The sequence below is a fragment of the Entelurus aequoreus genome, linkage group LG07, assembly GCF_033978785.1.
Source record: "Entelurus aequoreus isolate RoL-2023_Sb linkage group LG07, RoL_Eaeq_v1.1, whole genome shotgun sequence".
Taxonomy (NCBI): domain Eukaryota; kingdom Metazoa; phylum Chordata; class Actinopteri; order Syngnathiformes; family Syngnathidae; genus Entelurus; species Entelurus aequoreus.
In genome coordinates, this window is record NC_084737.1 from 15448392 (window position 1) to 15475891 (window position 27500).

The 27500-nt window shown below is 38.4% G+C and overlaps 3 protein-coding genes across 6 annotated transcripts in view; 1 reads left to right on the top strand and 2 right to left on the bottom strand.

Moving 5' to 3' along the window:
• LOC133653427 (PHD finger protein 20-like) overlaps positions 1-19853 on the bottom strand; it is a 50845-nt gene extending 30992 nt beyond the window's left edge. Inside the window, exons 1-7 of the mRNA XM_062052669.1 lie at positions 19780-19853; positions 13550-13629; positions 13317-13488; positions 13055-13139; positions 1582-1655; positions 1275-1491; positions 1117-1200 (exon numbers count right to left, since the gene is read on the bottom strand). Of these exons, the coding sequence (XP_061908653.1) occupies positions 1117-1200; positions 1275-1491; positions 1582-1655; positions 13055-13139; positions 13317-13488; positions 13550-13629 (712 nt within the window). The 5' untranslated portion in view covers positions 19780-19853. The remainder of the gene's footprint in view (positions 1-1116; positions 1201-1274; positions 1492-1581; positions 1656-13054; positions 13140-13316; positions 13489-13549; positions 13630-19779) is intronic.
• The window catches only part of ubxn10 (UBX domain protein 10), a 265348-nt gene that overhangs the window by 59800 nt on the left and 178048 nt on the right, over positions 1-27500 (top strand). The window lies entirely within an intron of this gene.
• The window catches only part of acap3a (ArfGAP with coiled-coil, ankyrin repeat and PH domains 3a), a 112137-nt gene continuing 110472 nt past the window's right edge, over positions 25836-27500 (bottom strand). For 2 of the 4 annotated variants that reach the window (XM_062052671.1, XM_062052670.1), the window contains exon 25: positions 26425-26507. Coding sequence is in view for 2 of the 4 variants with exons in the window: in XM_062052673.1 (XP_061908657.1) it covers positions 26401-26507 (107 nt within the window). In the remaining 2 variants the exon portion in view is untranslated. Of the gene's footprint in view, positions 26508-27500 lie in introns of all 4 variants that reach the window. The other 2 variants (XM_062052673.1, XM_062052672.1) reach the window with 2 other exon arrangements.

The window sequence follows — 27500 nt, forward strand, 5'->3', positions numbered from 1 at the left end:
GGTGTAAACAATAGGGAAATGTGAGCAGCACTCCAGCTTGTGACGTCACGCTACTTACGGTAGGGGCAAGGCTTTTTCTCAATCAATTTTTTTTATCAGCGACCAAAAGTTGCGAACTTTATCGTCATTGTTCTCTACTAAATCCTTTCAGCAAAAATATGGCAATATCGCGAAATGATCAAGTATGACACATAGAATGGATCTGCTATCCCCGTTTAAATAAAAAAAATTCATTTCAGTAGGCCTTTAAATTTGTCAGTAAACTCGCCATGAAAGCGCAAAAAACTGTGGTGAGTTTACATTATTCACCCACGGAACTTTAGTTATTAGAGAGTTCCGGTCGGACGTTTTTTCACCGGACACATTTCCGGCCTTGTTGTTGCACTAGTGAGCCACGGATGAGGAGATGCTGCTCCGGTGTTGATTGAAGTAAAGTCTGAATGTCATTAAAACAGTTAGCTCCACCTTTTGACACTTCTTCCACTCCCGTCCTTGCACGCTACACCGCTACAACAAAGATGACGAGGAGAAGACGCTGTCGAAGGTGAGCCACGTAAATAAGACCGCCCACAAAACGGCGCATCCCGAAGAGACTGTCAGAAAGCGACTTGAAGATGATCTGTAAAACGTTTTGAGCAAACAACCACCATTACATGTTATGTAGACCACAAGAAAGTCATTTTACATTTAGAAAAAAATCATTATGACCGTTACAATCCGGTGCGCCTTTTGTACGAAAATAGACCTGACTAGACCCGGTCATCGGCAGTGCGCCTTTTAATCCAATGCGCCCTATGGTCCGAAAAATACGGTATGGCTACCCGCCCCCACAATGCATTGCAAAAATCACGTCGAGCCCTACTGAGATACGGCTAAGATTTTTGTAAGCAGCCATCTTGCCTTCCTCGCTCGTCTATTCACGGGTCGGCATCAATTTCATGTTTTTGCCAGAAAAATACGATTACGAAAATGCTGATTTATTAAAATTTTCATGAGCTTTTCAAATGTTAGAAGTCTTTATCTTGTATTTTTAGCGACATGGCCAAGTTGTTAAACAACAGTTCCCGTTTACGTGTAATGTTTGTGATTTGAAATGAACCAGTTATGCGTGTTTACCTTTGTCGACGTGGACGGGGTTTGGGGCAGCCGGCTGGCTGAGCTCGCTCGCGATTGGCTGCTGGTCAGTCTCAGTGTTTTCGCCTGGAGAGAGAAAGGGGGGTTAGACTCCAGCAAAGAAGGAGCGGCGGGGTTGATTGGTCACATGACTTATTTACTGTCATGGCTCCTCTGGGCTGGAGGAGGCGATGATGGAGATGGAGGTTGTGGTGTCCTCTCGCCCTCAGCGCCTCCTTCCTTCTCCTCTTCGTCTGCCTTCTTCTCCTCCTTTCCTGTCTCCTCATCTCCATCTCCTTCTTCTGCCTCCTGCTCTTCCTCGCTCTCTCCTTCCTCCCAGCCCTCGCTTCCCACTGCTGCCTTCTCACGCCTCGGCTTCTGCGCACACAGACACACACGTCATTTAAATCAAAGGTGCTGTGCTGTGATTGGCTGAATGAGGACCAATGAGGTTGAAATAGTTCTTACTTTATGGAAGGGTTTGATTTTAGTGGGCTTTACGGTCCGAACCACACCGTCAAAGAAGCGGACTGTGTAAGAGTCTGAAAAACACGCACACATATTAACTAAACTACATGCTATAAAAATCATAATAACAATAATAACTAGATGAGGTAATTCCTGAAGGAATTGCGTGTGAATGCTCCAATGCTGAAGTTGAACTGCAATGCTGACAGAATGTAGTATGACTGTAAGAATAGTTTGTATGTTGAAGAGGTAGAATTTCCAGGAAAACCTGAATTTGGTTTGGAACTTGGGAAAGTGTTGGTTTGAATGTCCAGGATGAGTGGAATGTGTTATTGTTGCAATGGTTTGAATAGGTTGAAAAATGTGGGGATTGTGCAACTTGGAAAAATGTCCCATTCATTTCAATGGGAACTTCTTGGAAATTTGGGAATTTTGGGGAAAGTGGGATTGTTTTGAAAATGATTAGGAGCATGAATGTCCTGAATGAGCTGAATTGGTTGGTGTTGGACATGTTGAAATTAGGGCTGCAACTAACAACTAATTTGATAATCGATTAATCTGTCGATTATTACTTCGATTAATCGATTAATAATCGGATAAAAGAGACAAACTACATTTCTATCCTTTCCAGTATTTTATTGGGGGGGAAAACTAGCATACTGGCACCATACTTATTTTGATTATTGTTTCTCAGCTGTTTGTAAATGTTGCAGTTTATAAATAAAGGTTTATTAAATTTAAAAAACAAAACAAAAAAAAAACCTAAAAAAGTAGCCTCTGCGCATGCGCATAGCATAGCTCCAACGAATCGATGAATAAATTAATCGGCAACTATTTTTATAATCGATTTTAATCGATTTAATCGATTAGTTGTTGCAGCCCTAGTTGAAATCAGTCAAGAAATGTTGAAGTAGAACAGTTTTTTAATTGAGAAAGGGTATTACGGAATTTCCGGAAAACCGGGAATTTTTCAAGTTCTTAAACCAACTTGGTTTTTTGTAGAGATGTCCGATAATATCGGCCGATAAATGCTTTGAAATGCAATATCGGAAATTATCGGTATCGATTTTTTATTATCGGTATCGATTTTTTAAAATCAAATCAACATAAAAAACACAAGATACACTTACAATTAGTGCACCAACCCAAAAAATCTCCCCGCCCCATTTACACTCATTCACACATAAGGGTTGTTTCTTTCTGTTATTAATATTCTGGTTCCTACATTATATATCAATACAGTCTGCAAGGGATACAGTCCGTAAGCACACATGATTGTGCGTGCCGCTGGTCCACTAATAGTACTAACCTTTAACAGTTAATTTTACTCATTTTTATTAATTAGTAGTTTCTATGTAACTGTTTTATATTGTTTTACTTTCTTTTTTATTCAACAAAATGTTTTTAATTTATTTATCTTATTTTATTTTTTATTTTTTTTAAAAAAGGACCTTATCTTCACCATACCTGGTTGTCCAAATTAGGCATAATAATGTGTAAATTCCACGACTGTATACATCGGTATCGGTTGATATCGGTATAGGTAATTAAAGAGTTGGACAATATCGGATATCGGCAAAAAGCCATTATCGGACATCCCTAGTTTTTTGTCTTGACTTAGAGGAATGTTTTGACAGTGGAACGGTTGAAATGGGATGAAAAATGTGAACACAGTCATCGCACTAAAAAAGGTTGGAAATAAGATTAGAAAAAACAGGAATTCCTGTTGAATGTGGAAACATGTTTGTTTGAATTTCCAGGATGAATTGAATGTGTTGAATGTGGAATGATTTGAATCGGTTGAAAAATATGGGAATTGTGCAACTTGGAAAAATGTCCCATTCATTTCAATGGGAACTTCTTGGAAATTTGGGAATTTTGGGGAAAGTGGGATTGTTTTGAAAATGATTAGGAGCATGAATGTCCTGAATGAGCTGAATTGGTTGGTGTTGGACATGTTGAAATCGGTCAAGAAATGTTGAAGTAGTAACAGTTTTTTAATTGATAAAGGGTATTACGGAATTTCCGGAAAACCGGGAATTTTTCAAGTTCTTAAACCAACTTGGTTTTTTGTCTTGAGTTAGAGGAAGGTTTTGACAGTGGAACGGTTGAAATGGGAGGAAAAATGTGAACACAGTCATCGCACTAAAAAAGGTTGGAAATAAGATTAGGAAAAACAGGAATTCCTGGAAATTTGTTGAGTGTGGAAAAATGGTTGTTTGAATTTCCAGGATGTGTTGAATGTGGAATGGTTTGAATCGGTTGAAAAATGTGGGGATTGTGGAAGTTTGAAATCTTGATCATTCATTTTGAATGGGGAAAATGTCACTTAAAACTAGGAAATCTGGGAATTTTGTTTATAAATGTTGAAGCAGAGCACACAATTCCTGAACAGGCTGAATATATTGGAGTTGGAACTGTTTGAATCGGATGAAAAAGGTGGGAGTTGTGGTACTTTGAAAAATGTCCCATTCTTTTCTGTGGGAATTTCATGTAAATATGGGAATTTCGGAAAAGCGGGAATGTTTTTGAAAATGCTAAAATATTTGAATGTTCTCAATGAGTTGGTGTTGGATTTTTTCAAATCGATTGAGAAATGTTGGAGCAGTAACATTTTTAATTGAGAGATGAGATGGTATTACAGAATTTCGGGAAAATGTTTCCAGTTTGAAAAACAACTTTGTTTTTTGTCCTGATTGAGAGGAATGTTTGGACGGTGGAACGGTTAAAGTGGGTTGAAAAATGTGGAAGGAGAAGTCGCCAGAAAAAAGGGTATTCGTGGAATTTTTTTCCCCAGGATGAGTGGAATATGTTGAAAATAAGATCAGAAAAAACAGGAATTCCTGGAAATTTGTTGAATGTGGTAAAATGGTTGTTTGAATTTCCAGGATGAATTGAATGTGGAATGGTTTGAATCGGTCGAAAAACGTGGAAATGGTGGAAGTTTGAAAAATGGCCAATTCATTTTGAATGGGAAAAATGTCCAGGAAAACCTGGCATTCTGGGAAATCTTGGAATTTGTCAAGGGAAAGTTTGCGATTCATAAATAGGCTGGACAGTTTGATGTTAGAACGGTTTGAATGCTCTGGAGCAGGGGTCACCAACCTTTTTGAAACCAAGAGCTACTTCTTGGGTACTGATTAATGCGAAGGGCTACCAGTTTGATACACACTTAAATAAATTGCCAGAAATAGCCAATTTGCTCAATTTACCTTTAACTCTATGTTATTATTAATAATTAATGATATTTACACTCAATTGAACGGTTTAAAAGAGGAGAAAACACGGAAAAAATTACAATTAAATTTTGAAACATAGTTTATCTTCAATTTCGACTCTTTAAAATTCAAAATTCAACCGAAAAAAAGAAGAGAAAAACTAGCTAATTCGAATCTTTTTGAAAAAATTTAAAAAAATAATTTATGGAACATCATTAGTAATTTTTCCTGATTAAGATTAATTTTAGAATTTGGATGACATGTTTTAAATAGGTCAAAATCCAATCTGCACTTTGTTAGAATATATAACAAATTGGACCAAGCTATATTTCTAACAAAGACAAATCATTATTTCTTCTAGATTTTCCAGAACAAAAATGTTAAAAGAAATTCAAAAGACTTTGAAATAAGATTTAAATTTGATTCTACAGATTTTCTAGATTTTCTAGAATAATTTTTTTGAATTTTAATCATAATAAATTTGAAGAAATATTTCACAAATATTCTTCGTCGAAAAAACAGAAGCTAAAATGAAGAATTAAATCAAAATGTATTTATTATTCTTTACAATAAAAAAAATACATTTACTTGAACATTGATTTAAATTGTCAGGAAATAAGAGGAAGGAATTTAAAAGGTAAAAAGGTATATGTGTTTAAAAATCCTAAAATCATTTCTAAGGTTGTATTTTTTCTCTAAAATTGTCTTTCTGAAAGTTATAAGAAGCAAAGTAAAAAAAATTAATGAATTTATTTAAACAAGTGAAGACCAAGTCTTTAAAATATTTTCTTGGATTTTCAAATTCTATTTGAGTTTTGTCTCTCTTAGAATTAACAATGTCGGGCAAAGCGAGACCAGCTTGCTAGTAAATAAATAAAATTTAAAAAATAGAGGCAGCTAGTGCTGTAAGTGCTGCTATTTGAGCTATTTTTAGAACAGGCCAGCGGGCTACTCATCTGGTCCTTACGGGCTACCTGGTGCCCGCGGGCACCGCGTTGGTGACCCCTGCTCTGGAGCATTCACACAATGAAATAAATAAATAAGTGGGTGAATACAGACTATTGTACTATTTAGGACAGGGGTGTCAAACGTACAGTCAGAGGGCCGGACCAGGCCCGCAAACAGGTTTTATGGACTGGACTCTCACTATTTTGTTAGATCCACTATGGATTGGACTTTCACAATATTATGGGGGGTCGTCCCCCACATCTGTGGTCCTCTCCAAGGTTTCTCATAGTCATTCACATTGACATTCCACTGGGTTGTGAGTTTTTCCTTGCCCTTATGCGGGCTCTGAACTGAGGATGTTGTTGTGGCTTGTGCAGCCCTTTGAGACACTTGTGATTTAGGGCTATATAAATAAACATTGATTGATTGATTGATTACCCGGCCCACAGGATGAGTTTGCCAAGTATAAAAATGTACCTGAAATTATTGAATGAAAGAAACTGCTGTTCTAAATGTGTCCACTGGATGTCGCAATAGCAATTCTTTGTATCTTTGTAGATGATGCTACATATGTACAAAATAAACCACATGATGTTAGTGCACCAGTCGAGGAAAATGATCAAACTACATAAATAACATACTGTAATTTGATTTTCATATCATTTTTTTTTATCTTGATAGATTGAAAATGAACACCAATGAGTTGACTGATGAACATTATCACATCATTTATTCAGAAAATATAAATAACGACAAATAAAGTATATACTGTATTTTCCGCACTATAAGGCGCACCTTCAATGAATGGCCTATTTTAAAACTTTGTTCATATATAAGGCGCACCGCATTATAAGGCGCATACAATAGACCAGGGGTGGGCAATTAATTTTTACCGGGGGCCGCATGAGCAACCCGAGCACTGCTGGAGGGCCACACTGACAATATTTCAATTAAATTTTGCTCAAATTATTTTTGATATACCGTAAGATAGATAATAATAATAATATTTTCATTTAACCTAACTTATCTTTATACAAAAGCAGATGGCTTTTGATGGTTTTATTTTTAACACTTTCTTACACAACACTTCCTGATGTATATTACAATACAAAAATTTCAATTTCTGTCACTTTATCCTGCATCCTCTTTGTTGTAAAACCTTTATTTAACCAGATAAGAAAACGTTGTGAACGTAGCACGCCTGTAAGGTGATTGGCGAAGAAGGAGGAAGCGTTGCTGTTGCGGAAATGAGGAGTGAGGATTGGTTTTCCTTTTGGAAAGAACGAGATAAGTTGAGCTGTGTTAGTATAGCTTGCTCAATAAAAGTTTAAAAAGTGCATCAGACTTGGTGTGCACTTCTTCTGGACGCTACAATTGATGTCAGAAGTGGGATGAAATGCCTCCCAGTTCGCCTTGCCATCAAACCTGGGAGTCTTCATTGAGGGCGGAATTCCCCCCGTGGCAAGCAGCGTGGCTGCACCTGTAAACGCTCTCTCTCTCTCTCTCTCTTTGCGGCGAGCTCCTCACGTGGCACGTACCTCCCGATGACGTAGCACACAAACAGTGCAGTATGCGCAAAGTTTTACTTCTGCCACCAATTGTAGCGTCCAGAAGAAGTGCACATCAAGTCTGACGCTCTTTTTAAACTTTTATTGAGCAAGCTATACTAACACAGCTCAACATATCTCGTTCCTTCCACACGCACGTCTCCTCACTCATTTACGCAACTCAAGAAGACAACATCTACTTCAGCAGGTCGTTACACTATATTCTTTAAACAAAGCAACGTGTGTACCACAAATAAGCACACAGCTTTACCTTTACTTGTCTTGTTGAAAACACGCCATTCGTCATCAACTTTTCTCTTTTTAGCGGGCATCACTTGTCGCTGTGCGCCTTCCCTCACAGGACATACGCACATATAACACTTTTCAAAATAAAAGCAGCACAGTTGTATTGCACGCACGACAAAGATGTTTTTTTAAATTTATTTTGTAATTTGAGATTGCCGCTGCGCGCACGAGCATACGTCCACACGGAAGTAATACAAATAACGCTTTTCAAAACAAAAGCAGCACCGTTGTATTGCACACTCGAAATAGATGCTTTTTAAAATTTATTTTGTAATTTATAATTGGCCTCACGCGGGCCGGACAGGGACGTACAAAGGGCCGGATGCGGCCCGCGGGCCGCACAATGCCCAGGTCTGCAATAGACGCTACAGTAGAGGCTGGGGTTACGTTATGCATCCATTAGATTTGAGCTGCGCTAAAGGGAATGTCAACAAAACAGTCAGACAGGTCCGTCAAACTTTATTACCGTAATAGATTACAAACCAGCGTTCTGACAATTCCGTTCACTCCCAAAATGAATAAACAGCTGTTTTTTAATTTTCCCCGAGGTAAAGTCAGTGACGTGGTATTTTGTTTATCTTTTAACAACAGCAAGGTATAACATGTAGTGCAACATTTATATCACATAGCAGTGTTTCCCATAAACTGCCAAGATACCTGTGGCGGTGGGGGTGTGGCTATGGGTGTGGTCACCATGACATCATCAAGTAATTTGCATAATTTACTACAATGATTTGATTTTCTCTAAAAAGGCTCAAAAAATGTATACTTACTAATTAATAATAACAGTTTTGTTTTAAACGTCCATCCATCCATCCATTTATTTTACAATATAATTACAACACTTTATGTACATATTTATATACAGATTTGAACAATAAGTTATTCACTGTAATATATTTATTAATTGTGGTTCTTACAAAAAATATATCTTATAAAATATAAAAGCTAAAATGTCTCAAAGCTCTGCCCCTTTAATTAGTGCATACTAAATAATGTTACTTTAGCCTACTACTACAACCATATTATTTACCAGCAACATAAAGTGAAACAGAGGCAGGTGTCCTGCCACAGTCAGTAACAAATAAACAGAAAACAGTAGTGGTGGTAGATAGACACAGAGCTTCATCAAACATCTGATCCACTGAACAAAGAGCTCCAAAAATCTTGAACTTTAGACTGCCATCAGTTTTACTCCCTACACTTAACCATGTGTTTCCTACTGCCTGCAGACTTTGCACCCTTTGTTATATACACATGTTGTGTTTCTAATATAAATACATTTAATAAAGTCAAATACAAATAAGGCACCAAGAGAAGTATCCTACACTTCTCTTTTGTAAAGTAAATCTGAACAGCCGATATGGGCATCTACATCAACTATATGATTTGCCTGAGAAGCTGGAGAGGACAAAAAATAAATAAATAAATAAATTATTTTTTTAAATTTTTTTTAAAATTTGTGGCGGACGTAATTCTTTCGTGGCGGGCCGCAACAAATAAATGAATGTGTGGGAAACCCTGCATAGTGGAGGGGAACTTTTATTCGATTCAATAAACACATAAAAAACAGTCTGATACTGTTACGGTAAATCAAACATTGCGAGACCTGTTGCCGCTCAATATTGGTCCATATAATATATGGACCAATGCGCCTTATAATCCGGTGCGCCTTATATTATAAGGCGCACCGGATTATAAGGCGCACTGTCAGCTTTTGAGAAAATTGGAGGTTTTTAGGTACGCCTTATAGTGCGGAAAATACGGTATACTATCAACCGCAACAAGTAATTGTAAAAAAAACAAACAACATTATGATTTGTAGAATCTCAGAATGTGCTTGTTCTATTTTTAAACACAGAAAACAATCTGAAGTTGTCTTTATTTTTAAGATATATCCATCCATCCATTTTCTACCGCTTGTCCCTTTCAGAGTCGCGGGGGGGTGCTGGAGCCTATCTCAGCTGCACATGGGTGGAAGGCGGGGTACACCCTGGACAAGTCGCCACCTCATCGCAGGGCCAACACAGATAGACAGACAACATTCACACTCACATTCACACACTAGGGCCAATTTAGTGTTGCCAATCAACCTATCCCCAGGTGCATGTCTTTGGAGGTGGGAGGAAGCCGGAGTACCCGGAGGGAACCCACGCAGTCACGGGGAGAACATGCAAACTCCACACAGAAAGATCCCGAGCCCGGGATTGAACTCAGGACTACTCAGGACCTTCGTATTGTGAGGCACATGCACTAGTGTAGTACCAGTTTGGCCCACTTGGGAGTAGATTTTTCTCCATGTGGCCCCTGATCTAAAATGAGTTTGACACCCCTGATTTAGGATCTTAAAAGCGCTTTAAGTGTCGAGAAAAGCGCTATATAAATCCAATCAATTTTTATTATTATTATTAAAAGCTACAAAATGTAGATCCACGATTTCTTTTTCTGAATCCAAGCAAACCTGATCTAATAATAATCTTGTCATGAAGGAACAATCCCTAGCTAGATGAGCCAACTCCTTGTATGATATATGCCCACCCTTTTTTTTTGTATTTGTTTTGTATCATCCCGTGAGGTGTATATTACTTTTTGTTTTGTTTTGTTTTTTGTTCGGTTTGTACTTCATGAAGTTTTGCACTTGTTGTGTTTTTTTTGTGTGTTTTTTAGTTTGTTTTCATTATATTTGTAAGTAATTGTTGGTTTATATGATATCCATTAAGTAAGACTACGTATTATGTTGAAGGGGGCAGGAAAATATACGATTTTTCTTCATCCTGCTCCTTCTCAGGCATTGGTGTGTAAATGTATAATTGAATAATTGAGGTATAATTGTCTATCAATCAAAGATGCACATCAATGAAGGAGATAAATAAAAATGAAATGAGAAATCTTAAAACAAACCTCTGCCCACTATCCGCCGGTCAGCTTCAGTTTGAGCATTTTGGTTTTCCCTGGCGAACATGCTAACCTAGCGTGACGTAACTACGGTGGAACCTCGATTTAAGAACCCCTCTTTTTGCAATGTTTTCAGTTAAAGAACTTTTAGATTGAGTTAAATATGCCTATATAATTTTGTGTCCCGCTGGCAGCCATTTTGTGCTTGCTCGTGTTGAAGAGACCGAGGTAGCCGTCATTTTTGTTTGTAGTTTTGATGAGAACGGACTTTTCTGGAAAAAGATGCCAAAGCGCACTTTTTTCACAGCGGCGGAGAAGGCTACCTCTCGTTCAGACTTTGCCGATGTTAATCAGAATCCGCTTTATGTACTGTGAGTGGATTTTACTTTTGAAAATGTTTATCATTGCAGCAACATGGTTGTTAAGGTTAAGTTGTTTTGTGATTTCTTATCGCTTGTGAGGGCACCAAAGGAACTCGTGTGTGTGCGCGCGTGCTGGCAGAGTAGGGCTGCGCCGATAAAACCATATCAATATATATAATATAAAATGCATATATATATATATATATATATATATATATATATATATATATATATATATATATATATATATATATATATATATATATATATACACAACTAGAGATGTCCGATAATGGCTTTTTTTGCCGATATCCGATATTCCGATATTGTCCAACTCTTAATTACCGATACCGATATCAACCGATACCTATATATACAGTCGTGGAATTAACACATAATTTTGTTGTGATGCCCCGCTGGATGCTTTAAACAATGTAACAAGGTTTTCCAAAATAAATCAACTCAAGTTATGGAAATAAATGCCAACATGGCACTGCCATATTTATTATTGAAGTCACAAAGTGCATTATTTTTTTTAACATGCCTCAAAACAGCAGCTTGGAATTTGGGACATGCTCTCTAGAGCATGAGGACGTTGAGGTGGGCGGGGTTGGGGTAGGTGGGGGGGTTGTAGGGGGTAGCGGGGGTGTATATTGTAGCGTCCTGGAAGAGTTAGTGCTGCAAGGGGTTCTGGGTATTTGTCCTGTTGTGTTTATGTTGTGTTACGGTGCGGATGTTCTCCCGAAATGTGTTTGTCATTCTTGTTTGGTGTGGGTTCAGAGTGTGGCGCACGTTTGTAACAGTGTTAAAGTTGTTTATACGGCCGCCCTCAGTGTGACCTGTATGGCTGTTGACCAAGTATGCTTGCATTCACTTGTGTGTGTGAAAAGCCGTAGATATTATGTGATTGGGCCGGCACACAAAGGCAGTGCCTTTAAGGTTTATTGGCGCTCTGTACTTCTCCCTACGTCCGTGTACACAGCAGCGTTTTAAAAAGTCATAAATTGTACTTTTTAAAACAGATACCGATAATGTCGATATTACATTTTAAAGCATTTATCGGCCGATAATATCGGCAGTCTGATATTATCGGACATTCCTATATATAATATAAAACATTGTTTATTATGGGGAAAGTTGTTTCACTATTCAAACTTTTCAATTTACAAACCCTGTTTAAGAACAAATTAAGTTTGTAAATGGAGGCTGCACTGTACTAAAATGTGAGTGTAATGTTAGCACCTAGCACACACAGCTATGCTAGTGTTGCTAACGTGTACCACTCCTTAATGTAACGTTGTTGCGCCGGCAACTCTCCTGAAGGAATCAATAAAATACTATCTATCTGTGTACAGCTTCACTAATGGACATTGGAGTGTTACTTTCAAAGGCAAAATTAAAGTATTGCTAGAAACATAATTTTATATTGGACTTTATTGTATTATATGTATAGTACATGTTCCAAAAAGAAAAAAGCATAAAACACCACCAGAATTAGAGATATTACAAGTCAAAGTGATGAAGCTTAATGTTACGCTCATGACTTGGTGTAACTAAACATTACCCTATAAGATGAAGGCAATTGCATTTTATTGATATTTGAAATGTATTCAATGTTTATAAATGAATATTTAAATATACTAAATGTAAAAAAAGGGAATAAATATTAAAAATAAGATCATTAAATGAAATCTAGTTTGGTTACGCCATCATGAGCGCAACACAAGGTTGTAAAAGTTTAAACTACAATTCTAAATAAGATGTCAAAAGCAAACTGAAATCAAATACACACAGCTTAAAGATTGATCAATACCTATTTAAATTTAGTGATACATAAATATGATGATTTATCAAAATATAAAAGAAATATACCTGAACAGAACGCTCATGATGGTTACACCAAAAAGTAACACTATTAATCGCGTTTTTCCAAGTTTTTGGGGCATTTTTATGCTATTTCCAAGCATCTCCTTTTTATTATCGTTGATTGTCAAACTAATGCATATTATATATGCATGCCCTAGTAAACAAAAAAAAAGTCATATTTATTTAATTGTTACATTTTGAAGTACATTTGTGCAGTTGGGTGCGAATATACCCATTACCAGAGCTGTACACATCTATCTATGTAGCTATCTAAATCTTGGTTTTGGTTGGACACGTGCAGGGTCGCATTGTTTACGTAAAAAAAGCTTACCGTCCTTGTTGGCCTGCAGGATTTTGGCCGGGTAAAAACGACAGTCGGTCCAACAGGCCAGAACCTTTGTGCCGGGAACAAATGACTGTAAGAGAGAAAACACATTTTTTCCCACTTTGATATGAGAGAAAACAAAAATGTTACGTGTAAAACACGACCCCTGCAGGACTGGGTAAGCATTCCAGCCAATCAGAAGACAAGAAAATGGACTATGATGCAGAATTAGAGTTAATACAAACTTCCCATTGATCGTGTGTCGTACCGTCGACGCGCTCGTCTGGGTGAGACCACGCCTCCTCAGACTGACTCGCTCCAGCGGCCGCAGGTAAGGCGAGTTCCACTGGAACCACTCGTCATGGCGCCGACTCCACTGGTGGTAGTGGACCAGGACGCGCTCTTTGTCGTAGTCAATTTTCTCGATGGTGGCCGAGTACCTGACAAAAACAGGAAGGTGATCGTTCGACAACGTGACTCTCCAGGTGCGTGCACGTGTACCAGTTCTTGTGGCGGTCTCTGGCCTGCAGTTGAGCGCCGACCTCAAACTTTATGCCCGTCCTGTCTGGGGGAGTCTTCATCTGGAGAAAAAAAAAAGTGTGAGAGTCGTTTTAAAAGGGGCACACCCAAAACTCCATTCACATTCAAATCACAATTTTTATTCGGCCCGATTCTAAATCGATTCATACTTTTTAAAAGTCGCTCAAAAAAAAAAAGTTTTCCTATTAGAATCAATTTTTAAAAAGACGCTTAAGGAACTTTTCTAACCTGTTTTGAAAAAGTTTAATCATAATCATTACACCAAATAACACATTGCAAAATTCACAGCCATACTTTTTAACAGTGAAAAAACTGGTGTAGTTTATATATATATATATACACACAGTATATATATATATATATATATATATATATATATATATATATGTATATATATATATATATATATATATATATATATATATATATATATATATATATATATACACTACCGCTCAAAAGTTTGGGGTCACATTGAAATGTCCTTATTTTTGAAGGGAAAGCACTGTACTTTTCAATGAAGATAACTTTAAACTAGTCTTAACTTTAAAGAAATACACTCTATACATGGCTAATGTGGTAAATGACTATTCTAGCTGCAAATGTCTGGTTTTTGGTGCAATATCTACATAGGTGTATAGCGGCCCATTTCCAACAACTATCACTCCAGTGTTCTAATGGTACAATGTGTTTGCTCATTGGCTCAGAAGGCTAATTGATGATTAGAAAACCCTTGTGCAATCATGTTCACACATCTGAAAACAGTTTAGCTCGTTACAGAAGCTACAAAACTGACCTTCCTTTGAGCAGATTGAGTTTCTGGAGCATCACATTTGTGGGATCAATTAAACGCTCAAAATGGCCAGAAAAAGAGAACTTTCATCTGAAACTCGACAGTCTATTCTTGTTCTTAGAAATGAAGGCTATTCCACAAAATTGTTTGGGTGACCCCAAACTTTTGAACGGTAGTGTATATACACACACACACACACACACACACACACACAGTATATATATATATAAAATACTGTATATGTGTATATATATATATATTTATATATATATATTAGGGGTGTGGGAAAAAATCGATTCGAATTCGAATCAAGATTCTCACGTTGTGCGATTCAGAATCGATTCTCATTTTTTTAAAAATCGATTATTTTTTTATTAATTTTTTTAAATTAATCAATCCAACAAAACAATACACAGCAATACCATAACAATGCAATCCAATTCCAAAACCAAACCCAACCCACCAACACTGTTATTCCACTTTTTTAATAGTCTAGCCCCACATACACCCTGTTTAGAATGATATAGACCAGGGGGTGTCAAAGTCAAATACAGAGTGGGCCAAAATTTAAAACTGAACAAAGCCGTGGGCCAAAGTTGAACAAATTAGCCTTTTAATAGGGACCCAAACAAGTTTTGCATTGAATATTGAACAAGCAAGGCTTATATAACTTTATAGTGACATGCAAAATCGAGTTTCAAATAACAATAATAATAATTAAAAAATATCAATGGCATATCAAGTACAATTTAAATAAAAATTGAATGCCTCTTTTCTAGTTGCAGCCTTCTGAGGTAAATATCAACATTAACTTTTTCCACAGGCTAATAAATTTGAAAATAAAATAACAATGAATAAACCAACCATTCAGGACTTTAAACTGTTCAGTTTGCAACACACTGATCTAATCTGATGTGCCCAAGCCAGATACCTGCCATCTTTTCTTGGATGCTAGTTCATTAATGCCGGGGCTCAGGCTTTGAGCTTAGGCAACCTTCATTATCGAACGAAGGTGTTCATCAGTCATTATATCTCGTAGTCCACCCGGACCACAGTCTTGGGGGCGTGCCTTAAAGGCACTGCCTTTAACGTCCTCCACGAGCTGTCGTCACGTCCGCTTTTCATCCATTCTAACAACGTGCCGGCCGAGTCACAAGATATGTGCGACTTCTGCACGCACACACACGTGAATGCAACGCACACTTGATCAACAGCGATACAGGTTACACTGATGGTGGCCGTACAAACAACTTTAACACTGTTAGAAATATACGCCACAGTGTGAATCCATACCAAACAAGAATGACAAACACATTTTGGGAGAACATCCGCACCGTAACACAACATAAACACAACAGAACAAATATCCAGAACCCCTTGCAGCACTAACTCTTCCGGGACGCTACAATATAAACCCCCCGCTAACCCCTAGAGAAACCCCGCCTACCTCAACCTCCTCATGCTCTCTCAGGGAGAGCATGTCCCAAATTCCAAGCTGCTGTTTTGAGGCATGTTAAAAAAAATAATGCACTTTGTGACTTCAATAATAAATATGGCAGTGCCATGTTGGCATTTGTTTCCATAACTTGAGTTGATTTATTTTGGAAAAACCTTGTTACATTGTTTAATGCATCCAGCGGGGCATCACAACAAAATTAGGCATAATATCGTGTTAATTCAACGACTGTATATATCGGTATTGGTTGATATAGGAATCGGTAATTAAAGAGTTGGACAATATCGGAATATCGGAGATTGGCAAAAAAGCCATTATCAGACATCCCTAGTTGTTAGTCAATATTGCAACTTTTTCTTGTTACATTTCACCTGTTTGCCTATTTTATTCCTCTTTTTTTTTTAATAGTCTAGCCCCACATAGACCCTGTTTTGAAGTATATAGACCAGACCTGGGCAAATTAAGGCCCGGGGGCCGCATGTGGCCCGTTAAGCTTTTCAATCTGGCCCGCCGGACATTCCCAAAAAATGTGTTTAGATCTTTAAGATCGAAACTGTAGCTGCCATTATGATGTGCAGTGATGTTTTTAAATGACCGTAGGTCTTGAACTATACAAAGTTCTGCCCTTTTGCATGATATACTAGTAACTATGGTAATATAATTACCAAATCACAGCAGCTCAGACAAGGCACTAAGCAGTGTGGGTGGGGAGCGTTTCCACAGAGTGTTTACAGAGCGGCCACCCTTAAATGCGGGTGTCAAGGACTTTTTTACAACAAAGTTCTAAAGCAGACCTGGGCATTCTGCGGCCCGCGGGCCACATCCGGCCCTTTGTGCATCCCTGTCCAGCCCGCGTGAGGCCAATCATAAATTACAAAATAAATTTTAAAAAGTATCTATGTCGAGTGTGCAATACAACAGTGCTGCTTTTGTTTTGAAAAGCGTTATTTGTATTACTTCCGTGTGGACGTATGTGCATGCGTGATTGTGAGTGAATGTGAACAGCTGCAATCACAAATTACAAAATAAAGTTGAAAAAACATCTTTGTCGTGCGCGCAATACAACTGTGCTGCTTTTATTTTGAAAAGTGTTATTTATGGACGTATGTCCGTGTGTAACCTGTGATTGAAGGTGCACAGCGACAAGTGATGCACGGTTTACACCCGAGACGCTAAAAAGAGAAAAGTTGATGACGAATGGCGTGTTTCCAACAAGACATGGACTGCCAAGCAACGTTCCCTCTAAGGTGCGCGCCTGCACAATTGCGCACTGCTCAAGCTTCCTCTGCGCACAGCAAATATATGCCGCGCACCTAATCAAATCCCATCTGAATTCTAAACAAAATAAACACATTTATTCTATGTAATTTTGCAATGCAACTTTGAGTGACAGTGACAACAAGCGGCCCTAACGGTGTTCGTCAACACCGTTCAATTGAACACCGTTCAATTATTGTAACGTCTATCGAGATGCTTCGAGGCCAGGAATTATATCGATCACTTTATTGAGCAAAACTGTTTATATTCGGCCATAACCACACCAAAAACATGAGTAAAACACTTCTATCTCGAAAAACTAGTCATTTTCTGCCGTACAAACCAGGCCAAAACTGTCCCCAACACGCATACCACTAAATCACTGGTGCGTTTATGGCCACACAAAAAGTCGGACAACTCAAAGACCACACAAAGTTACACTATGACTCCTCAGTCATACGTGTGCTTATTTTACTGTCATTTATTATTAATGTTAATTTATTTATATTAATCATGGAATGTTGTTACTAGAGAAAGTTACAGGAATGCACACTTCATCCTATGCTTACATTTCATTGTGCAACATGAGGATGTTTAAGGGGAACTAAATGTGATCTCTGAAAGGGGTACAAATGATTTCCAAAGCAGTGCTTTTGGTATAAAGTTAAGTTAGGTTAAATGAAAGTATTATTATTATTATTATTTACCTTACGGTATATATCAAAAATAATATTGAGCAAAATTTAATTGAAATATTGTCGATGTGGCCCTCCAGCAGTGCTCGGGTTGCTCATGCGGCCCCCGGTAAAAATTAATTGCCCACCCATGTTTTAAAGCCTAGTGATATGTCGGCTATATCAGATTGCATGTGGGTTTATTTTTTACCCTTCGCGTTCATATTTCGCTGTGTCTGTTGTATTTTTGTTGCGTTTCGCTTGATTGTAAAATATGTCGATTGAAAGGGGGTGTGACAGTCATATGTTGTCAATATTCAGTGTTTTATCATTCATAGTTAATATTGTAAACCCCACATTCTTTATTTTCATGTACATTCTGGGTGTCTCATTCAGTAAAAAAAAATTAAAATTCCATTCCATTTTTAAGGCGGTCTGTCATAACGTTTTTAGCATTCAATCAGACATCATTGTGAGTAGGGATGATGCTCGAACCCGGTTTTCCCAGGTGTTCGATAAGAAAAGAACCGAGTCCTCGGACTCGAATCCCTTTTTGAGAACCGGTACCCATTATCGAGACCACTATAGTAAAGAAAAAGAGTTGGTTCTTTATTCGAATATCTGGGAACGAATCCCGTCCCGACAAGAAATGCCCCGTGAGACATCACAAGAAATGACGTCTCGTAGTTCAGGCGTTTGTCACGGTGGGGTGCAGCGTGCTGCGGTTCGTTCTCCCGGGACTCAAAACTGACGGCTCCGGACAAAAGCCTGCAGGTAGGAGATGATTTATTTCTCATAAATCATACACATTACAACAGACAGGAACGAAACAAAAGGAAAGCGTGCCGTTCGCACGAGAAGCTAAAGCAAAAACTTACTTTTAGCACAGGAATACTAGAAGCTAAGGTAACATTATCACAGGAATCATGAGCTTGAAAACCAGAATGCCAACGTAACTGTTGCAAATGCAAACAATGAAGCCACGACGAGTGACCGGAAAAGGCAGGCTTAAATAGAGTCTCTGATGAGCAACAGGTGCGCGTACAAGGCATCATAAGTAACCATGGTGACTAAAACAAACCCCCAAAGTGCACAAATAAAAAAACTAAGTTGTTTTTGACAGAAAAGCCATAAAACATTTTTTTTAAATTTGTATTACTTTATATCAACTTGAAGTTGATATAGAGATTTACTGTAAGCGTTAAATAATTAAAAAATAATAATAATCTGACTCATTTTTTAACATTTTAATGACTGAGACCCTTTATTGTCCCCGGGACGCCTAAAGGTAAAATAAATAAAAAATGCATATATTTTGTTATGGTTTGAAAATGAAAAATATCAAAATGGCCCCCACATGCTTTAATTTTTCCGTGTGCGGCCCTCAGTGGAAAAAGTTTGGACACCCCTGAAGTACACCATTTATTTTCACATTCATAAAATAAACTCTTCCATGGAATTTGACATGTCGGCCTGTTTGTATACGTCCTCCTTGAAAGCACCTGATTGGGCGGTTTTTTGCATACGTCCTCCATGAGTCACCCTGATTGGCCAGAAAACAACGAGGGACCCGAATCCTGGCTTCCCATTGGTCGACTCTGCTGTCAATTGGTAGAAAAGCCCCGCCCTTTGCGAGTCCCTCTATCTGCTAACGTTGGATTATCGGGGACAAAAAGTGTCGATTAAGGCCATAAAGTGAGGTTTACAACTCCGAGCAATGGCACGGTGGTGTAGCAGACAAACAGGGACGAGGAGATAGCCGCTCGCCTCCAGTTGTTCATTTACATTTAGTCAGCTATATCGAGCTTTTCCGCCTCGTCTCCCCCATTGAAGGCTAACAGCTAACACCACAGCTGAGAAGTAGCGGATGGGGAAAAGTCGCCGTTGACAAGTTTCCTGCCGGGCGACGAGTTACACCCCAAGCGGGCGCCTTCGCCGCGCTCCCCGGCTGTCAATTTGCAAACACGGCGCCTCCAAAGAGTCCAGGAATGACCCAAAAAAGCTTGTTTACCTTTCAGGCTTAGCAGTGCAGCCAGTGACGTTTCTCTGCGATGGCACTCGGCGCATGCGCAGTCATTGCTTCGCGATTCGAGGAATTTGTGACGGCGGCATTTTTTTTAACATACATTTTTTTATAAACGTTAACCCATGACGTAGTATACCATTTTAAATATATGTGTAACGTGTGGTACCCAGTAAAAAAGACAGCGTTCAATTCTTTATTTCGTTTTTTTTTTAAACTGTGCAGGTTTGAAATAAATACTTCAATTCAATTCAAACTATATTAGCAGGTTTTTTTTGGTAACTTTATTTACAACGCGTGTCTGAACAGTAGACAGGTCATAACCATTGTGGCACTAGAGCAGGGGTCACCAACGCGGTGCCCGCGGGCACCAGGTCGCCCGTAAGGACCAGATGAGTCGCCCGCGGGCCTGTTCTAAAAAAAAAAAAAATAAATAAAAAAAAATAAAAAAAAATTAAATCTACATAGAAAAAACACAAGATACACTTTCAATCAGTGCATCAACCCAAACAACCTCCCCCATGCACACTCATCCACACAAAAGGGGTTATTTCTTTCTGCTACCAATATTCTGGTTCCCACAACATAGACAACACATCTGCAAGGGACACAGTCCCTGAAGCACACATGATTGTATAGGCTGCTGGTCCACTAACATTTTCATTAATTACTATTTTTTATGTAATTATTTTTATATTGTTTTACTTTCTTTTTTATCCAAGAAAATGTTTTTTATTTATTTATTTATCTTATTTTATTTTAAAAAAAAAGGGCCTTATCTTCAACAGACCAGGTTGTCAATGAAATTTGATTTTTTTAAAGGGTTTTTTAAACCAGGCCCAGTCCAGATAATGTCCAAGTCGGACTCAGCAACACACACCTTCATTCATGTACACAGAAAAAAATTAGGGAACACAACAGATTGCATATAATTTATAAACAAAACACTTTGCATTCCATTCGAAAGGACGTTCCCTTTAGATTTCCGATCCTTAACATTTTACATTTATCATAATTAAGCTTAAGGCCAGATTGCTGTGAAAATATGTCCAAAAGATTAAGAAGGTTCCGCAAACAATGAGGAAAAATCTTATCTTTGTGAATCAGCCTTTTCTGACATGAACTTAATCAAGAACAAACACAGAACACGCCTCACTGATGCACATCTGCAAGACTCACTCAGAGTTGCAGTGTCAAGTTACACACCAGAGTACAACACACTAGTTAACAACATGCAATGCCAGGCTTCCCACTAACTGACAAAGAAACAGATAACAGATTTGGTGTCCAGTTCAAAGTGTGACATGATTTTAAAATTTGAGAGTTTACTTTTGTATTTTACATGAGTTATTATTTGTACAAACATGGTGCAAAGTAATTCATGATTTGTTAAAAAATGTTAGTGGCTAGCTAGTTAAAATGGGATATTGTGATTTCACAAGACTGTCTTAGAAGTGATCATTTGAAAATGTTCAATTTGAAAAATGTGCACTTAGAGAAAATATAAAAATAAAGTGTTGCATATTGATATTTATCTGTTTCTATATATATTTATTGTGAGAAATCATTAAGATGATCAGTGTTTCCACAAAGATAAATATAATTAATTATTAATAATAACAGAGTTAAAGGTAAATTGAGCAAATTGGCTACTTCTGGCAATTTATTTAAGTGTGTATCTAACTGGTAGCCCTTCGCATTAATCAGTACCCAAGAAGTAGCCCTTGGTTTCAAAAAGGTTGGTGACCCCTGCACTAGAGGGTACCATTTATTCGCATGGTTATGGGTGGTTTTTCTGTTAAACGTTCTTCATCATAAATATTCAAACAAAATGTAAATATTCAAATATTTTGAATTACTAGTTTGAATAATTATACATTAATCACAAAAACATAACGATATTATAAACAATATAACATTTATGTTACAGTTTGTACAGTGGAAGAAGACGGCACAGACAACAGGTACGTTGTTTAACTCAAATACATACATATACACATACACATACATGTACGTACATATATGAGTTAAACGGGGCTGTCTTGGTTGACAAGACTCTGCAGCATCGTGTGCACATCAGGGGCGGTACCTCTGGATTGGCAGACCTGGGTGGTGGTTCCTCTAAGGGGAACCGGAGGGTGTGTTCCAACTATCGTGGGATCACACTCCTCAGCCTTCCCGGTAAGGTTTATTCAGTTGTACTGGAGAGGAGGCTACGCCGGATAGTCGAACCTCGGATTCAGGAGAACAGTGTGGTTTTCGTCCTGGTCGTGGAACTATGGACCAGCTCTATACTCTCGGCAGGGTCCTAGAGGGTGCATGGGAGTTTGCCCAACCAGTCTACATGTGCTTTGTGGACTTGGAGAAGGCATTCGACCGTGTCCCTTGGGAAGTCCTGTTGGGAGTGCTCAGGGAGTATGGGGTAACGGACTGTCTGATTGTGGCGGTCCGCTCCCTGTATGATCAGTGTCAGAGCTTGGTTCGCATTGCCGGCAGTAAGTCGGACACGTTTCCAGTGAGGGTTGGACTCCGCCAAGGCTGCTGCCCTTTGTCACCGATTCTGTTCGTAACTTTTATGGACAGAATTTCTAGGCGCAGTCAAGGCGTTGAGGGGATCTGGTTTGGTGGCTGCAGGATTAGGTCTCTGCTTTTTGCAGATGATGTGGTCCTGATTGCTTCATCTGGCCAAGATCTTCAGCTCTCACTGGATCGGTTCACAGCCGAGTGTGAAGCGACTAGGATGGGAATCAGCACCTCCCAAGTCCGAGTCCATGGTTCTCGCCCGGAAAAGGGTGGAGAGCCATATCCGGGTTGGGGAGGAGACCCTGCCCCAAGTGGAGGAGTTCAAGTACCTCGGAGTCTTGTTCACGAGTGGGGGAAGAGTGGATCGTGAGGTCGATAGGCGAATCGGTGCGGCGTCTTCAGTAATGCGGACGCTGTTTCGATCCGTTGTGGTGAAGAAGGAGCTGAGCCGGAAGGCAAAGCCCTCAATTTACCGGTCGATCTACGTTCCCATCCTCACCTATGGTCATGAGCTTTGGGTTATGACCGAAAGGACAAGATCACGGGTATAAGCGGCCGAAATGAGCTTCCTCCGCCGGGTGGCGGGGCTCTCCCTTAGAGATAGGGTGAGAAGCTCTGCCATCCGGGAGGAGCTCAAAGTAAAGCCGCTGCTCCTCCACATGGAGAGGAGCCAGATGAGGTGGTTCGGGCATCTGGGCAGGATGCCACCCGAACGGCTCCCTAGGGAGGTGTTTCGGACACGTCTGACCGGTAGGAGGCCACGGGGAAGACTCAGGACACGTTGGGAAGACTATGTCTCCCGGCTGGCCTGGGAACGCCTCGGGATCCCCCGGGAGGAACTGTACTAAGTGGCTGGGGAGAGGGAAGTCTGGGCTTCCCTGCTTAGGCTGCTGCCCCCACGACCTGACCTCGGATAAGCGGAAGAAGATGGATGGATAGTTTGAATAAGTACACATTAACCACAAAAACGATATTATAAACAATAAAACATTTATGTTACGGTTTGTACAGGGGAAGATGACGACACAGACAACAGGGACGTCGTTTAACTCTATCCATCCATCCATTCATTTTCTACCGTTTGTCCCTTTCAGGGTCGCGGGGGATGCTGGAGCCTATCTCAGCTGCATTCGGGCGGAAGGCGGGCTACACCCTGGACAAGTCGCCACCTCATCGCAGGGCCAACACAGATACACAGACAACATTCACACACTGGGGTCAATTTAGTGTTGCCAATCAACTTTATATATAAATAATAAGTGAAGTGCGTAAAACCCAAACTATGTGTGTGGTGTGCGACTATGTGTGTGAATTAACTGTAGTGTGTTACTTGAAGATTTGAGCGAGAGGCGGAAGTCCAAGAGGGGAAAGGCACGCTCAAAGGTCCAAAGAACAGGCAGGAAGTTGGGGGCAATAGCGAGGCGTCAAAAGTCTGTGTCCAGGCGGGAGGTCGAGACCCAAGAGGCAGCCAGGGAAGCAGAGGGAATACGGGGAGACGAGACACACAGCTCGTGACGCGGGAACGGAGGTCTGCTGCTGGAAGGCAACAAGGAGGACACGAGACAAGTGAACACGGCGGGGGAGAAAACACAGAGAGAGCATAGAGCTAGATACGAGTCGCTTACCGTACGGGAACAGGTTGTTACGTTCTGGCCCGGGATAGCAGGTTGCGCTAGCTTGAGAAGGCAGTTCTTCTCATCAGCGACAGGTGCGTTGATGGCCGATGATTGAATGCAGCCGCTTGCTGCAGCCGGAGTGCACAAATGAACGCGCTCGGGCCGTGACAATTTACCCACAAAGTATCAACAATATTATTGTCTTTATGGCAGGATTCATTCAAAATGATTTCACCATCATGAATGTATCACCAATTATTAAAATATGCATTTTTGTTGTTGTTAAACATTTAATTGCAGATCATTCAATTGAAAAGATTCACAGTAAATGTACCAAAAATGGACATTTGGAAACAATAACTAACGTTCCAATCAAAGTTGCAAGGTTTCCATGGCGACTGCAGGGTGACATAAAAGGCTGCATTTATGCAAGCTGCAACAACAACAATAATAATAATAATCCATCCATCCATTTTCTACCGCTTGTCCCTTTCGGGGTTGCAGGGGAGCCTATCTCAGCTGCATTCATAATAATAATAATTCAAAACAAAAAGCTTTTCATTCAAATAGTCTATGATGATTTTGCATGTAAACAAACACATTTATTGTGTTATTGGGGAAAACAACAACAACGTGCGAGCGAGACTACACCAGCATAGTCACATGAAAATACACTTTACAGCAAAAATGGAAATAGAAAATAAAAGCAGGAGTGTTTTTAAACGTGACTAAATGGACACTTCTGTCATGACAAATGTACACTAGTTACTTATTTTATTTATAACAATGTTGCAGGTTGTGAATATTATTCATCAGGAGCAGAAGAATAAAATTGTACTGCAATGCTTTTTATGACTTTTGAATATCACCTTCAACATAAATGTCAAATATATTTTTAACGTACTTTTGCGGTCTTCCTATATACTACAGTTTATATTACATACAATGCTATTATTACATACAATATTATACATACAATTCCAGCATCTTTAACATTTTCACGATTTTTGTGTTATTTTCAAATAATTTCCTGTAAGAATCAATTATATATATATTTTTATTATAAGTCATAATAATACATCCATCCATCCATTTTCTACAGCTTGTCCCGCTTAAAAAAAAAAAAATCAGATTTTTTTTGGTGTATTTTCGAAATACATAGTTTCATTTAATTTATTATCATTATTTTAAAGGACATGGTTTTATTTAACTTATTATCACTAGTAAAAATCAGAACAATCCTAGCATTTTTTAAATTTGGTGTTTTTTTTTAAAGAAATTTCTGCAAAACCCAATTTTTTAAATTTAATTATTAATATTATTATAAATCATAATAATCCCAGCATTTTGAACATTTCCCCAATTTTTTTTAATAAAGTTCTTACAAGAACCGAATAAAAAAAAAAAAAAATTCTATTATTATAATCATAACAATCCCATTTCTTGTGTGTATTTTCTAAAAGAGTTACCGCAAAAACGCGATTTTATTGTATTTATTATTATTATTATTATAAATCATTATAATCCCAGCATTTTAAAAAATGTATCGTTTTCAGTGGGTTTTTTTTAAGACATTGTGCAAGAACCCACATTTTTAGAAAAATCTAGGCACTATCATTATTATTATTATAAATCATACTAATCTAAGCATTTTAAATATATTCCTGAACTTTGAAGAGTTTAAAAACATTTATTTTAAAGGAGTGCTAGAACCCAAAATATATCACTGCAGGTAAAATCATACTAATATATACATACAGTATATGTGTGTGTGTATTAATATATATAATACATATACACATATATTATATTATATATACCTACATATATAAATATATATACTGTATATGTGTGTAATAATCTATATAATACATATACACATACATATTTTATGTATACCTACATATATAAATATATTTATATGTATAGTATATATGAGTGTGTATTAATATATATAATACATATATACATATTATAGTATATATACCTACATATACAAATATATATATATATATGTATTAATACATATAATACATATTATAATATATATACCTACATATACACATTATAGTATATATACCCGAATGCAGCTGAGCACACCCCACGACCCCAAAAGGGACAAGCAGTAGAAAATGGATGGATGGATGGATGGATATATATATATATATATATATATTTATCTTGTTTTCCTTGACGTGCACTCGTAAGTAGGAGGCGGGACTAAGTGCTGTGTCTTGATTGGCTGAACGAGCGCAGTCTTGGCGTGTGATTGGCTGTGGTTGTCCGCTCACATATTTCGCCAACACTTCATAATAAAGTCCACAAAAATCCATCGGAGGACAAGACCTGCGAATCCTCGTGGATGAAAACAAACAAAACCACCGAAAAAGTCAAAAGCAGCACAAAAATGAAGCAAATGAAACAAGACAAGAATGAGAGAAGAAAATAAAGTGGAAGGTCTGCAGTTCCATTATCTGAAGGAGTGCCGGAAGTGGACGCTTCTCCTCTTCAACTTCTCTGGATTGTGTGACGCCATGTGGGAGAACTCCCGGAAGATGTCCAGGTAGGTGGCGTCTCCTGACCACAACACACACACACACACACACACACACACACACACACACACACACAAGAAGGGTGAAAAAAGGACGTTTTGATATGCAAATGAGGGCAACTTCATGAAGGAGTTCTTTCAATGCTGAGCCCGTATCCATGGCAACGCCTCGCTTTCAGACAGCATCTTTTGTGTGTGTGCCCCCCTCCCCCCATCCCACGAGATCACCACAGCCTGATTAAAAGGAATATCTCCTTCAATGTGTGTGTGTGTGTGTGTGAGTGTGTGTTGTATTTCTCCCCCTCTTGAGACAGCAATAAGGAAAAGTATCTTCCATATGAGGAGGTGTGAACAAGTGATGACATAAATCATGGTCCCAATAACATTGCATCTAATAGAGAATGTCTCATTTGCACCCCTGGTGGTGACATCTATCAAAATGAGGGTGGTCCCAAAAAGGAGGGATTTTTCACATTGACTGTGTGTCGCTTTTAAAAGTGCTCCCCCTCTGGTCAACATATGAAATAACAAGTGTGTGTAAGAAATTGAAAAGCACCCCCTTTGGCCAAAATTAATTTAAAAAAAAATATATATATATGTATATAGAGACATGTTGTAATAACGTGAAGTAAATAATGAAGATTAAAACCCAATTACAAAAGAACTAAAAGCAGTCTTTTTCTCCACAATGTGTCGACTTTTTTATTATAGAATTGGGAACAATTTCTCAGATTCTTTCTGTTTGTGTAATATTGCAGTATTTTCTCGTAAAAGTATGACTTTTATTAAATGTAAAATTATTACTTTTTGATGCAAAATGGTGACCTTTGTCATATAAAATTCGGACTTTTATCACAATATTGTCCACTTTTTTTTGTTGCTCTTGTAAAACAGTGAAATTTTTTTGAGTAAAATAATGACTTTTGTCATCATTTTGCCAAGTAAAATTTCGATTATTATTATAATTTTGCCAAAATTGAAAAGTTTTCTTATAAAATTGTGACTTTTGTCGAGTA